The sequence below is a fragment of the Antennarius striatus genome, chromosome 3, assembly GCF_040054535.1.
Source record: "Antennarius striatus isolate MH-2024 chromosome 3, ASM4005453v1, whole genome shotgun sequence".
Lineage (NCBI taxonomy): Eukaryota > Metazoa > Chordata > Actinopteri > Lophiiformes > Antennariidae > Antennarius > Antennarius striatus.
Window position 1 is genome coordinate 3,723,572 of NC_090778.1, and position 16,000 is coordinate 3,739,571.

The 16,000-nt window shown below is 41.9% G+C and overlaps 1 protein-coding gene across 2 annotated transcripts; it reads right to left on the reverse strand.

The window, feature by feature from the left end:
* Nucleotides 1–482: 482 nt before the first annotated feature.
* LOC137592466 (3-hydroxy-3-methylglutaryl-coenzyme A reductase-like) lies at nt 483–11,060 on the reverse strand. 2 transcript variants are annotated; one of them, XM_068310662.1, is made up of 20 exons: nt 10,967–11,060; nt 9,692–9,868; nt 8,533–8,641; nt 8,342–8,429; nt 8,178–8,262; nt 7,980–8,085; nt 7,788–7,894; nt 6,886–7,002; nt 6,633–6,793; nt 6,082–6,335; nt 5,837–6,003; nt 5,129–5,323; nt 4,885–5,043; nt 4,256–4,413; nt 4,055–4,160; nt 3,807–3,977; nt 3,572–3,712; nt 3,299–3,457; nt 2,972–3,126; nt 483–2,466 (listed from the first exon to the last, which is right to left on the reverse strand). In XM_068310662.1, the coding sequence occupies exons 2-20, from the start codon at nt 9,854–9,856 to the stop codon at nt 2,412–2,414; spliced, it is 2,658 nt and encodes an 885-aa protein (XP_068166763.1). In that variant the 5' UTR covers nt 9,857–9,868; nt 10,967–11,060; the 3' UTR covers nt 483–2,411. The 2 variants fall into 2 exon arrangements, with proteins under 2 accessions (XP_068166763.1, XP_068166761.1); XM_068310660.1 differs by having other exon boundaries at nt 8,533–8,644.
* Between the last annotated feature and the right edge of the window lie 4,940 nt (nt 11,061–16,000).

Sequence of the window (16,000 nt, forward strand, 5' to 3'; positions counted from 1 at the left end):
CACACACACACACACACACACACACACACACACACACACACACACACAATAAAAAAGGTGTGCGTAAGTATAAGAACACTGTTTGCTGCACATCTACATCTATAAAGTTCATGTGCGAAGATTGACTTTTTCATCATTGATGGAATTAATAACAAACGATCGCAGGGCGGTGTGATGCGTATGCACTACCTCCCACTGAGACCCACCCCTCTCATGATTACACTCTTTCATCATGGTGTTCATTAGAGCCAAATGTTCTGCTGGTTTGTGTTCATTTCACCACCCACAGCTCACCCACAGTTTTCATGAGTGAGGAAAAATATAGAATCTACTTTGACAAATAGTTTTTTAAGGATGATTTAATCATCATTCAGAAGTTTATCTGAACCTGAATATACTGTATTCTGGCAGAGTTGGGTGTGTTTTTCTTTACTTTAATTATGTATAACAGCCCAATCACTGTTCTTTCCTGCATATACAACATTTTACTAACATGTACCTACAGTGTTGAAGCTGAGGGCTGTCCTCTTCTCCAAACCTCAGATCAGCACACTCTTAACATTATTCATGAGTCTGCCCTGTCCCAGAAGGGCTGAGCCAATCACTCTGCACTAAACTGGTGAGATGTACCAGGCTGTAATCTGATTGGCTGAGAGCCTCTCTGGTGAGGACCTGCACTAAGAGATCAGTGGAGGATTTCTGTCTGGATATCTGTTGGACAGGGTGTGGAGGAAAAGAAGGAGAACATTAAAGCCACCTAATCCTATTAGAAGAGAAACTTTCACTCACCTACATCTGTCATTCATCCATTCATTAGACTGATCCGGTCAGGAGGACTCCACTTCTACACAGTGTCAGCAGAGACCTCCTGCAGCTCTTTCATTGTTGTTTCTACACTTTATGACAGATGCTGCAATTACTTCACACAAATATATTTGGGGTCACTTAATCATACTGGTTTGAGCATTAATTCCTCAATAAGTTTGCGTTGCAATCCCTTTTGAGCAACGACAAACTGTCATGTCCATAGTTTACTTTAGTGATCGGATGTTAATGCTGTTGTCAGTTTTTCCACAGATGTATATGACTGGTTTTATTTAACTGTCAACTGTTGTGCATCCATAATAGTAATCATACATAATATAACAATTTAAAACAAATCACTGGTTTAAAAAAAAAACTTCTTAATTTCTTTATTATGAAGCTCTTTAAAGGAAATAGTATCTAGATTTCATTATAGGACACATGTAACCACCTCCTATGGAATGAATAATGATTATGCACCTTGTGGGTTCACAGGTATGCTGGAGCTGGATCTGAGCTGGTTCAGGTTCATGCATTATTCATAAGAAAGCATTCATGAAAACATGACAACATGTCAATGTAAAGTGCTGTTTTATTTATTACAAAATATATCCAAAATATTTGTAATCCCTGGGACAAGAGGAAGACTCACTGTGACCGAATCCATCTGGTGTGCGTCACACACAGACTGCTGTGACCATCAGATGTGATTAAATGTAATTGCATTTCTTTTTGAGTCTGCAGATTTTCATACATTTTCACACACATACCTGAAGTGAATGGGCACTAAACCACACTGTAGGGACGGAAACCCACAGCGCAGACATTAAGAGATCATTATGATCTTGCATGATTAAACTGTAAATTTTAACACATTAAGTGGTATTAAGATTTATTCTACGGTCCATTTAAAGTACAGGCACTCGGAGCCTGTTTTTGATATCCTCCCTCCTTATTTTCAAACCAAATCACTTTATCCCTAAAATAAGGTGGAAGGGTGTATAAAATACCCAAAATTTTCAACAAAATCATGATTTTGGTTATGGTCCTAATTTTTAAGTGCTTCTTGTATCCTGATAATCATTCTTTTTTTTATAATTGCCTTTTATTCCTTCTATCAGTCATGGTGAATCTTTCTGTCATCTTGAAGTCCAGTCAGCTTCAGTCCTGCTGATCTGTGACACTGTGTTCTCATTAGCTCTACACCCCCCCCTGAAGACCACATTAAATGATGATATTCATTTACAGCCTCCCTCATCCACAAGCATTCACTGTTCTGGTATGTTTGACTATTATTTCTTAGTTTTTCTTTACGTTTCCCATCAACCTGAAAGCATTTAAACATGACAGTAGCCCCTCCATGAAGGATTATCACACAGAAAAAAGTAAACACTTCCTCAAGAAAGTCAGATCAAATTTCGTGGACTCTTCATACTCGTAACGTAGAGGTTTATCAAGGCAGTCCTGTGTCTCATTGAAAGCATTTTGAAGACTTCCGAAGTCAATTTCCATTGCAGAATTTATTTTTCTTTCATCCTTTCAGATGGTCCATCTTTCCCTGGTTTTGTTGGTTGTGGATTGGGGGAGGCTGCGGTCGTCTCAGGCCCTCAGGAGGCTTTGTAGGCGCATGTTCCTGGAGTCTCCTGTAGGTTTATCTTGGATCTGCACACAACACAATAAACACCATCACACATTGTGTGTCAAATGCCGACTCAAAGAGTCAGCAGGGTCAGAGTGTCCAAAAATAAATAGGTCAAAAGTGTGCTTTGATCAAAAACTACATTTCCCACAATGCCGTAATTAAACCCATTTTAACTTTGACTAAAACATTTTCAATAAAGGTCATGTTCTAACTTGTGTCTGATGTTATTTTTCTTTATTCTCTTGGATAGTTTGATCCTCGATTGATGGAGTTTTGTGGGTTTAATAACCTGACAAATTCAAATGATAATAAATTCAGTAATACATTCAGAGTTATACAACATTAAGGAGTAGTTACATTTATGTTACATTACATTGAGTTACATTTAGTTACATTTATTAGTTACATCTGGCCCTTTGAGGACAGACATTATGCTGATGATAATGAGTTTGACACCCCAGGTCTAAAGTTTTTCTCTCCACACAGCAGACAGTACGTGACCCACAGCTGGTTTTGTCTTCGTACCTGTTGTGTGTCATGTGACTCTTCACCAGGTGTCCAGCAGCCAGAGCAGCCATGAGCGACAGCTCTCCAGCCATGACGGTAGCACACACCACTCTGGCTAGCTGCCGCGCATTCTCCCCCGGGCGATCCTGACAGGCTCCCTGTACACCCAGCATCTGCACACACACACACACGCGCACACACACACACACACACACACACACATTAATAACCAGTTGTCAGTAAAGAAAATGCTCCTGCACTCGAAAAAAACAACAACATTCCAACACTATATAAACGCTCTACGTTTTAATCTGGATTATTCAAAAAGATTTAAGTGCATTTTACCTGGAGACAGGCTTGCTGGGGGGGCAGGTTGGTGCCCCCACCTACAGTACCCAGCTCTATGGAGGGCATGGTGCAGCTGATGTATAGATCCTCCCCCGTTGGACCCGATGCCTCCATCAAGGTGATGCAGTTACTGCTGCCCACGGACTGAGCTGGATCCTGGAGGCCACACACACACACACACACACACACACACACAGACATATATATAAACAAAGGGAACTCCAGAAGGGGGTAAAATAAAAACGGACCATCTCCTTCGAGCCGCCCCACCTGCCCACAGGCGATGTAGATGGCGGCCACCAGGTTGGCTGCGTGAGCGTTATATCCTCCGATGCTCCCCGCCATCGCCGAGCCCACCAGGTTCTTACTGATGTTCACCTCCACCAGCGCGTCCGTCGTTGTCTTCAACACCTGAAGCACATCGAACATGAGATTGTGTCTTTGTGTACCCTAAACGACGACGGTTTACACATCGAGCTGCCGTCTCAGCGCAGGCTCTTCCTACCTCTCTGACCACTTTAGCAGGAATTGTGGCTTCACACACTGCAGACTTGCCCCGGCCTTCGATCCAGTTGATGGCGGCCGGTTTCTTGTCGGTGCAGTAGTTTCCGCTGACGGCCACCACCTGCAAATCTGGGAAGTGCTTCTGCAGACTGGCCAGAGCCTGTTCTGTACCCTTCAAGTAGAGACATGCGGGGGTAAGGGGGTGTGAACGGCTTCCTCTCGGTGAGATTACGTCCATACCGTCACTACCTTAGAGATCATATTCATCCCCATAGCGTCACCGGTCTTTGAATGGAAGCGAATGTAGAGATTTCTCCCGGCCAGTCCAACCAGCACCTTCTGGAGCCGAGCAAACCTGTCCACACACACACAAAAAAACAAAAAAGGGTGTAAACACACACCGGACAGCGAGCCCAGAGACTCAACTCTTGCTCAGCTCCCACGTCGAACCTGCTGGTGTTGTCAAAGGCATCTTTGATGACCTGGAAACCGTCCGCGCTCTCCAGCCAGGCCTTGACTTCAGCAGCCTGGCAGGCAGACGGTAGCCTCACCACGGGTCCTCGGGTCATGCTGTCGGCCAGGATGCGACTGCTGGCTCCGCCTCCCAGCTACGGCGTGCAGGGAAACGAGATTTTAAAAAAAAAAAAACACATGACGAGGTTGTAAGCCCAAATCCAACTGTAACACCACCTAAAAAAGTTGTTTTCAGTCTTTTTTTTTTTCTGTCCTCCATCTCCCTGATGAGGATTTACTGATCCACTCAACACGTTCAGGCATTTCCATCCTGGACACCATCCCTGAGTTGTGTCTCCGTGCTTTCACAATACTGAACACAATTCACACGTGTTTGTCAGGGAAACATCGACCATTTGAAAAATTAAACCGATAGCGAGCCACCTCCCCTGTTTAACATTAAAATACAGTATTTCCCGCACTATAAGGCGCGCCTAAAAACTTTAAATTTTCGTAAAAACCGACAGTGGGCCTTATAATCCAGTGCACCTTATATGTACCCTACCTGACATTTTTATAGAGTCTTAGGTAAATTATTCATTCACACATTCTAATGACAAACTCACAGCGATTGCTCGACAACCACGGTTGGTGCTGGCGACCAAGCAGCCCTCTGTGGTCGCCAGGGGAACCTGGAACTGCTTTCCATCCAGGTGTAACGGTCCGGCCACGCCCACCGGCACAGGCATGTAACCAATCACATTCTCGCAACAAGCACCCATCACCTAGGAAACACAGGCAGATTGACAAGCTGGTAAAACAAGCAGCAGAAACGTCGCTCAGCAGCCGGTTTGTCGTCGGCGTCTTCACCTTGGAATAGTCGTAGTCGGTGTACGGCAGGGAGGAGAGAGCGGTCGGCGAGGGGAGCTTAGCGGATATCATCTGCCTCCTGATGGCGACTCCTCTCTCTGGTCTCTCCATAGTGGCCTCCAGCTTGTATGATGGGATGTGTTTGGAGGTGACGAGCAGCATCACCTCAGCGTCGCTCAGGAAACGAGGCCCCAGCTGCAAAGACACGATCATCCAGTGACTGACGAGTCGTTATTTCAAACTGATTACTCCTGACACACACACACACACACACACACACACACACACACACACACACACACACACACACACACACACCATCCTATTCCACACAGTCTCTTATATTTGCCAATGGAATCTAGTAGTTCTTATATTTTGGACTATTCTTTTTCTCTCATGTCTTGGTAAAAGAAATGTTCTGTAAGTTCTGTAGCGAGTAAAGGTGAGCTGAGTGGATGTGGGGGTCAGAGAGCGTCAGAGTGTCTTTTCTACTGGCGTCACGCTCTAATTGGTTCAGCCTCAGAGACAGAGAGCAGCGCCATTAAGCTCATTACGGTGTCGGTAAATCACACAACTGCTTCCAGTCCTGCAGGCGCTCTGGTGGGACGTGACGCCTCGGGGGGGGGGGGGGGGGAGCAGACCGAGATGATGTAACCGATCGTCCACCTGACAGGAGGTCAGCTGTGGAGAAGATGTGTGACTCCTCACCTCGGGGTTGTTGAGGATGGACACACACTCGTCCAGGTCTCTACTCTTCAGGGGGAGGCACGGCGAATCTTTCTTGGGCTTGACTTCTTCCTCGTCCTTCCCCGCGACGAAGAACATCTTTGGGTGGGGATCTGCAGTCAGGGCAGACAGGGGCCGGATGACCTCGTCTGGGGCCACAAATTGGAAAAATATGTTGGATTTGTGGGATACACAAGTCAAAACACCATCACTGAGCTCAGGCGCACCTCTCTCTGCCCTGTTGGCGGGGGCTGGGACGGCCTCACTCTGGGTTGTGACCGGGGGCAAAGCAGCGTACGACTCCTTCGTGCAGCAGGTCTCCACGGGCCGCCGTGGCGTCAGGGGAGGGGTGGACATGGTGATGGGGTTCTTCAGTGACAGAGTCGACTCCATCTCAACCTGCTCGAAGAAGATGTACTTGATAGCCAGCAGCAGGGCCAGGGCCAGACAGATGACCTGCTCCACGTCCATGGTGTACATCCTGGGGGGACAGACGGACAGAAAAATGTAGAATATATTCCATTATCATTTAGTTACCTATATTAACATTCATTTAATGTTGTCTAGTCTGATTCCCAGAGGATTATGAGATTATACACAGTAATCCATTGTGCGTTCGCGCATCAAAAGGCGCCGTTTCATCTCATCGTGTGTTTTTAGTAGGTAGTCACGTGATACCGTACGTGAGTCTGAACGCAGCGCACTTCCGTGAGACACAAACATCTTTAGGTTAGCTGCTTCACCTGTCATCATGACGTTAACATGTCGACAGCCTGACCTGGTGAGGTAGAAGTGCCAGAGTGGTTTCTCTGGCTCTATCCTCCTGGGTGAAAGGTGGTCCAGTCCGATGCTGACGTGAGGAACACCCACTGTGTTGTTGATGGACGAGGGCTCAGCGATCCAGCGGCTGTGAGCATGAACCATCACCAGACCCAGAGACTGCAGACAGAGCAGACAGGGGTGGGGTGGGGGGGGGTCACAACCGTGGCCGCGTGACAAAGATGTCACCAACAAAGGAAGAGACGTGTTACCATGATCATTTTGACTCGCTGGGTCACGGGGTTGGGTTTGTTGTCCTCTTCCTCCATCACTCTGGAGAAGTGGCTCAGCTGCCAGATGGGATGGCCCTCCTGACTCTCACGGGACAGCTACAGGAGCCAACACAACACAGTCTGACATTAGGGTTCAATACCGTCCACATGTGAGCCTGAACCAGGCTTGGAACCTGGAAATCAGCATCAGGATCTCCTTTTTAGATTTTACTCTCTCTTTAATATACAAGCAAACCTTGGTTTTCGAACGCTTTGGACATCGAACAAATCAGAATTCGACCAAAGAATTTGGAATTTTTTTGTCTTAGAGAAGTCGAACAAAATTTGCAAGTCAAACGCGAAACAAACGCAGTAACATCCATCTTCCTCCTCCTCTCCCTCCCTTCTTATGCTTTAACTGTAATGTGCTTTTTATTTTAGTTTACTGTATTCAATAATTTTTCACTTAATTTGCGTTCCGTTGCCAATGGTACGAGTTACGGTACCGTAAACTTCTGTCCAGAAGACGACGGTAACTCGTACCTTAGGCTAACCTGATTACATCCATGTTTTTTTTTCTTTCTTTCTCATGTTTGCTTCTTTTACATTTCTTTGATGTTTCATTACTATACAATCTGATATATAAATGACATTATGAAATAACATACAGTACGCGGATACAGCGGCAGAAAATGGATGGATATTATGTTGAAAAAAGGTCGTTTTCTAGCGTCTTGGAACGGATTAAGACCATTTACATTATTTGTAATGGGAAAAATGTATTTGGAATTTGAACAAATCGCTATTCAAACAGCCTTCTGGAACAAATTGGGGTCGGAAACCGAGGTTTGCCCGTATGTGTCATATAATACCAGTGTTGTTTGAAAGGAGGAAGAGATTACCTCCAGCACCAGTGAGACACAAGCAGGGAAGAAGGTCATGAACACAAAGTAGTTGGCCAAGACAGACATACATCCAAAACAACACATGATTTCCAGCTGCCGGACCCCTGAAATAAGCAGGACAGATACTCAGTTACAAATCAGTCACATACAAATAATATTAACCTCGGTGAAGCTCCAAATAACAAGTACCTGACATCGTTCCCACTCCGATCACCAAACACTCCACCAGGGCATCCAGAGTAAATGTAGGTCCCAGTACCGCCATTCCACGAGCGATGTTGTCCCTCACTTCATCCTGAACAAGGTGGAGAATAATATCCAAGTCAGTGAGGATTCTGGTTATTTCATATTGCATTTTGCATTGTGATGAGTGATTTTTTTTTTAACCTGAGAACTGGAACTTAATGCGAACTTTGCGAGAGCGCATGCTTTGGAGAGGTCGATGAGTAGCAGGAAGAAGGGTAACGCCTCACTGGAGAACAGAACACAACTGTCAAATGGAGGCTTTGATGAAGAGGAAAGAAGGGACAGTATTCACAGTGTGTCCTTACTTCAAGCCTGTTAGCTCTTTATCAAGAAAGTGAATGACAACTGTGCTGAAAACAAAGCTGGAGAATATGGTGAAAAGACCAGCAATGCCTGCAAGTGAGAAAACACATATATATTATATTTATCTCACAAAATCTTCGTCCTCTACATCACAGGTATTTTTAACGTCACTGACATATTAAAAATATTTTACCTAGAATGTATTTGGAACCCAGCTGTCTCAAATTCTGGAACTGGAAGTAAATATAAACGATGGCGATGCAGCGGGTGATGGTCAGGATGATGATGTCACTGCTCAGAATCTGCTGAAAAATAGAGAAGATCCTGTCATTCACAAAAATCTCAGGAGTTCACTGGAAATGTGTGTCAGCAGGTAAAACATATATCTCCTTCATATTTTATACATATATATATATCATATATGTGTATGTATTCCACATGAAAAAGCAGGTCACATCTTTAAAAACTGTATTTTAACTTGTCAAGAGCCAGGACCTCATAAAAAAGATATTGTACTGTATCTCTGCAGTAGTTTCAAAGGAAACCAGTAGCTTGTTAGCTTAGCTCAGCACACCCACAGGTAATGATAAAATAAAGTAATAAAACCTATCAGCACATCTACAACAGGGCCACTGCTACTGAAATGTAATCATTGAAGGATTTATATCTATTGGGGATTGCAAGACTTTTTAATTTTAATAAAGATAAGGGTGAGGCATTAAAATGTCCTCCAAGGGCCAGATGTAAATTACAAATGTAAACTAAATGTAACTCAATGTAATGTAACATAAATGTAAAATAAATGTAACCACTCCTAATGTTAAATAACTCTGAATTTATTACTTATTACAATTGCACAGAAATAAATATGTTTACTTGTTTCTCTGTTCTAACATAAATCCTTTTAATTTGTCAGGTTATTAAACCCACAGAACTCCATCAATCAAGGATCAAACTATCAATCAATAAAGAAAAATAACATCAGACACAAGTTAGGACGTTACCTTTGTTTAAAAAGTTTGTCAGAGTTAAAATGGGCGGAATTACTGCATTGTGGGAAATGTAGTTTTGGTCAAAGCACACTTTTGACCTATTTATTTTTAGACACTCTGACCCTTCAATGCTCTCGCGGGCCACATAAAATGATATGGCGGGCCACATTTGGCCCCCGGGCCTTGAGTTTTGACATATGTGCATTAGAGCTGCTGTATGTTGTTACAATAAGTATTCATATACCTCCAGAGCTTAAGAGCAACATTTATCATCTAATCTGAGCTGACACTGGGGGGACAGTCCTGAGGTTCACTACATTAGAGATCGGTGTCCTCCTTCACGCTGTGACATCCGCTCACCTCTTCTGTTTTGGGGCAATCGAAGTTCCAGCCACAGATCTGGTCATTCCCAGTGAACATGTTCATGGACATCATGCAGATGGTAAGGGTGACCGTGCTGACGATCACCTCCCAGGGGTGGGAGGCCACCAGGAGGCCGTGCATGCGGAACAGACGGGTCAACATGATGGGATGGAGCTGCCAGAAAAGAGAAGTAATGTGATCCCAGGACACAAAAATCATATACATTATTCTCTCAAAAAGGTATTTTGTTCAAGATGTCCTGAAGCGATCCCATTTCATGTGACCTCATTCTCTAACTAAACAAGACAGGGTTAAAGTAAATATTTTACTTTTCACACACTGAACATGAATGCACTTTTATTTTTCATTTATGCCTTGAAACAGAAAGAAATAATCAGTTTTCAGGACTTTTCCTGTGTTTTTACATTGTGCAGCGACCTATAGTAGAAAGCATTTGAAAGCATTTAAATCTTTGATAGATTGATAGATAGATAGATACTTTATTAATCCCGGAGGAAATTGCATGAGGCGTTTACATTTCATTCACTTGCTAATATCTGACTACTTCTGTTTGTTTTGCACTTTGTAATGAAATTACTCTGTTGTTAAATGTAAGCAGTTCACTCTGTTAATTAAGATGAGCCACCTTTTCCATTTTGTGTGACTATTGGTCTATTTCATACTGTTTACTTAGAACTTGTGCTGGGGGTTAGTTGCCACTTTGAGTATTGACAGAATTTAAATGGAAATGCATTAAAAACAAACATTGAAATACTTTTAGGACAGACTGCTTTCAAAAATAATTCAAGATCTCAGCCCAAAGAAAATACTGTAAATAATCAAATGTTTATTAAAGGTGCTTTTTTTTTAAAAAAAAATTCTTTTGAAACAAAAAATCGTTATAATTTTGAATTTATCTAATTTCAAATTGCCTCAGTTAAAGTAATTGACTCCAAATGACTGATATTCTCAGGTGCTCAAAGAGATTTTCTTGTTTCTCAACTGGAGAAAACCGTCATGTACCGCTCACAAATGTTAAATAAATGTGTTAAATAAATGTTCAATAAATCTAACGTTACATAAAGACAGGACTTCCAGCAGGAGAACCGCCGCTAAGCCCGCCTGAAGAGCTCCTGGAGCGGCTTTGCTGCCGCCTCTTTCCGCCTCTTTCAGTCATCACCACTCAGGATAATTGCGGTCCTCCATGCGATGTGTCTGTTTACTAACGAGGGAAATGACATTAATTATTATTTACACCAGAAAACAGTTTACCTGGAGCAGAAGTCGGATTCTGAGTGAAGAATGACGGTGAGCTGCTGCGACCCTCCCGGCGTCAGACACCCACAGCCGGCCCCGCTGAACGCCGGCTGACTGAAGACCGATGGAACGATGGCACGCTATTACGTCTTACGACACTTCAGCCAATCACGTCGCTCACCTGCTTCACGAGCGCCGTATCCACGCCCCGTTTCCTAGGCGACAGCAGTAATGGGGCGTGGTTAGAGAGAGGACGATTAATCTCACCACAGACACGTTGTAGGGTAGGGAGGCTTCAGGTGGGGACTATTTCTGATAAATATTGGTACTGTTTAAATTATACGTGATAAATCAAAGATTGAAATCAAACACTGGAAGAAACGGCAGGTTTATGAGCGTCCAAGTCGACACGTTTCGTGATTTATAAGGAAAATCTATCCTCAGAAAACGAAAATTGTAATACTGTAATTGTTATAATTTTTTGTAATAAGGAGCTATAATAGAACATATTTAATTTACATGATCAGAACGTTACCGGATCTATGAGATTTTCACCTTTTTCTCAACAAATTATTGCTGTCAAACCCAAACTATTTCATTCACATCAGACTGTTTAGAAAAAGAGCTGAATAAACATGTTATAGTCTTTTAGTTATTGGTTATTTATTGTGTATAAGTCATTTCATCATGTTCAGGGTACCAGATCTATAATTGCAACTCATGTTGATATTCTTTATGCAAAGTATTTGACTTTAACTTTATGACGCCTCAGAAACCTGAATAAGGTCTGTGAATGTAACTTGATTTGTTCAAGCAAATTATATCCAAATGTATTGTAGACATAGTTCACAAAAATGCAAAGTCATAAATATAAAGAAACCTGAACTACACTGTAAATAATGACAGTCAGAGTCTGGACAAAAAATATTTGTTCTCTTGAGTCATAAAACGTTGTAGAACATACACACAGCCAAAAATTTCAAAAAAACAAAAACTGGATCACAATTGGTTTGAAACAAATTCTTCATAAATGTATTAATATAATACAGTTGTGTATGTAATAATGTAACACTGCAGTACTGTTTTCAAGTGTGGCAATTGCAGCATATGCATACAGTACATCTTGTTAGAGGACTAAGAACAGCAAAGCATAAGCAAACCCAGTATAAACTGTAAATACCAGGGTTAAAAGTGAATTAAAATTGTATTAAATACTATGTTATTACAGTTTATTTCAAATAACAAGATTATAACACTATTTTTGATGAATCTATAGACATTTCCCCCCTGAGGAATAAACATAAATAGAGATGTTAACATTACATGAACTGAATAAGTTGAACTGGTGTAGCAACAAACAAGCAAATATATTGCAGAACTTCCTAAACAGTTCATTATGAATTTATAAAAGGAAAAACATTGCAAACTTGTAACAGTGGATTTAACAGGCTGTCAAAACTGAACTGAACAGCAAAGAAACCGCTGATGTTACGTCATTCTAGGCTTACAACACCTTCAAGGGTAATTCCAGTGTGAATTTGTTCAACACAATGTGTGTGTTATACTGTACTATCTTGTGAGGCATGGAAGAATGCACCTTGTCAAGAAAAGAAAACCTTCTTTATCACCCAGTGGAAAGATGTTTCCACATACATGTTGATCAAGTTTGTCACCCTTGTTGCTCACATGACTAAAAGTTGCTCCTCAGATCTTCTGATGTGTACAATTTCCTCCAGGATTGATAAAGTATATATGTACAGTATGTATGTATCTATATCTCTATATACTGTATCTCTCAATCTAAGTCTTTACGTGATGTTTTGGTCTGTGCTGCCATCTAGTGGCCGGTAAGAAGTAACACACGGGTTCTTCACTGGGTCGAGAAAACATGAGTTCCTGCAAGTAATTCAATAATGACAAGACAATCAGAGACTGCAACATCCCGCGATACCCCTGAATTCAACATTTTATCCTGACCTACACATTTTTTTGCCTCTGGCTTCCTGAAATTGTTGCTTTTTGTTTTGTGATTATATCTCATTAGGTGTCTAACTAAAAAGGTATGCCATCGTTCCTCGCGGTTAACGCGTCCGCGATAGAGCGACAAACTATTTATCTAACTATTTACGGTAATTCAAACATTTATGAACTCTCCCCATACTGATATCAAACCACTAATTAAAGCACTTTGGTGTCTCACGGAAGTCTGAGATTCACGGAACGTAGTGCACGTCCGGATGCCGTCAGCCAATAGAATGCGCGTACGGTATCACGTGAACATTTGTAGAGCGGTTCCAGCTCTGGGCCCAGAAACAAATTGTTACTGATATATATATATATATATATATATATATATATATATATATATATATATATATATATATATATATATATATGTGTGTGTGTGTGTGTGTGTGTGTGTGTGTATGTCTGTGTGTGTGTGTGTATATATATATATATATATATATATATATATATATATATATATATACACAGTATATATATAGATATATACATATATAGATATATCGATAGATAGATATATAGATATATAGATAGATAGATAGATAGATAGATAGATAGATAGATAGATAGATAGATAGACAGACAGACAGACAGACAGACAGACAGACAGACAGACAGACAGACAGACAGACAGACAGACAGACAGACAGACAGACAGACAGACAGACAGATGAGACGACTGGGAAATTTAGACGTCACAGTAGCAGTCTGATATTTCAGAGTTGTACAGCGCGATGGCTTGTGGCAGGAATGACTTCCTGTACCTTTCTGTTGGACAGCGGAGCTGTAGTAGTCTATTGGAGAACGAGCTCCGCTGTCTGTCCAGTGTGTGGTGGAGAGGGTGAGCGGGGTTAACCATGATGGGTAAAAGTTTGTTACGAGTCCTCCTCTCCACCACGGCCTCCACAGTGTCCAGACTACAGCCAATCACAGAGCCAGCCTTCTTAATTAGCTTATTAAGTCTGTTGGTATCGCTGGCTCTGATGCTGTTCCCCAAGCAGACCACGGCAAAGAAAAGTACGCTGACCATAACAGACTGGTAGAAGATCTCCAACATCTTGCTGCATACGTTGAAAGATGTCAGCTTCCTCAAGAAATAGAGTCTGCTCATCCCCTTCTTGTAGACAGAGTCAACATTAGAATTCCAGTCCAGTCTGTTAGAGATCTTGACGCCCAGGTACTTATAGTCCTCCACCTCCTCTACAGCCTCTCCTAGGATGTAGATTGGTTGTGGCGTGTTCCCTTCCTCCTGAAATCGATTACCATCTCTCTGGTCTTGGTGTTGGTTCCATGAGGGAATATCTTGGAAATTATGTGAATGATGAGCAATGCTAAGCTGCCCCAACTTAGATGTACAAACAGGGCTCACATATTGCTTTATGAAGTTAGACCAAAATAGGAATATTCAAGAAACAAAATAATTAGAGAAAAACTTATCTTCTTTCTTTCTGAATGAAATCTTGACATTAAATAGATCAAGTACCTGACTCTTCAGTCAAGGATCATAAACCTGGTTGGCTCTTAACAACCCAGAGGGTCCATCAGGAATTGAAGTTAGACGCACAGACTGCCACCTTTCTTTGGACATTCTTGGTACCAGTTTCTTACAAAGAAGGGATCTGTACTCTGAACTGACCTGCAAGTGTGTAAAAACAAGACTGTGTTAAGTAAATATGTGATGACTGTTTTACCTAACTACATCTTTCTTAAATTTTCATATAATTACATCGTCATCCTACTCTACATGATATAGTATGAAGAAGAAAAAAAATCTGGTAAGATTCTCAGTGATGGTAGATCTCTGTGTTGAATAAAAACATAGAGGCTTCTTCTCTTCTTCAGTTCTGAGAAAGGAAAAAGCCTTTTTGATGAGACGTGAAACATCTTCATGCTTTTCCTACAAGTCCAACATAGAGGAGAGGGTTTTTTTTACATAATGTAAATGTTTTCAGCCAAACTGCCAACAGCCTTTTTCACTGCAACTTTTGTTAACATGAGTGATGGCACTTTTAAAATTGAAAGAGCACCATTAAGTAGCAGTTTGTGTTAGCCCGTTAGGGTTCAACATGAGCAGGGTGCTCATGTTGAACTGATCCTTCAAATGGCAAATGGTGACGGAACTGTCACTTAATGCTGTATGATTGGCATGGTAACAACAAAACAGATAATCACCAAATAGTTAGAAACAATCACCTTCACCTACATGTTTGCAGACAATTATTCTGCGCTCTGATTATAACTCCTGCCAGATTAAGAGAGAACCAGTTAGAATAAAGGACAGACCTTTTCCAAATAATGAAGATGGAAAACAAACAGAAATAATTACATTTAAATGAAAAATGGGCAACAGACAAGCAGTTTCTGGCTCCTGTACAGTGAATAAAAGGACTGTGTGATGTAATTTAGGTTCTGCCTGTTTGGAAACAGGGAAAGGAGCACTCTGATAAATGGGCATGGGTTCATTTACTGGAAAAATCTTTCAGACTCAGACTGCTTGAGGCATCTTGAGATGTCTTCTGAAAATTACAAGCTCCTGCTGTATCCACTAAAACTACAAACACACGCAGCTACAGATCAAGTTAACAAACAAATAATGGCTTCAATGTTAACCACTGGATAGAGATTTTAATTGATGAATGAGGATTAATTTTAAATGCCCAGATCACCACCGAGCCGAGGTGCCCTTGAGCAAGTCACCCTAGGGAGCTGCTATGCGGCTGCAGGAATGATCTTTCCAGTGCCTATTTTGAATGCTTTGTGCGTAGACGGTGTAACCTGAAAGAGATCAGTGACTGCAAAGTAGTGGTAGGTGAGAGTGTAGCCAAACAGCATAGGATGGTGGTGTGTAGGATGACTCTGGTGGTGAGGAAGATGAAGAGGGCAAAGGCAGAGCAGAAGACGAAATGGTGGAAGCTGAAAAAGGAAGAGTGTTGCATGACTTTTAGGAAGGAGTTAAGACAGGCTCTGGGTGGTCAGGAGGTGCTTCCAGATGACTTGACAACTGCAGCTAATGTGATCAGGGAG

Coding starts and splice junctions, on each gene's coding strand:
- LOC137592466 (XM_068310660.1), bottom strand. CDS start 9,856: ATGTTGACCCGTCTGTTCCGCATGCACGGCCTCCTGGTGGCCTCCCAC. Junction 6,004..6,081: donor CGCCAACAGGGCAGAGAGAG/GTGCGCCTGAGC, acceptor TTGTGGCCCCAG/ACGAGGTCATCCGGCCCCTG. Junction 3,978..4,054: donor GGATGAATATGATCTCTAAG/GTAGTGACGGTA, acceptor CTCTACTTGAAG/GGTACAGAACAGGCTCTGGC.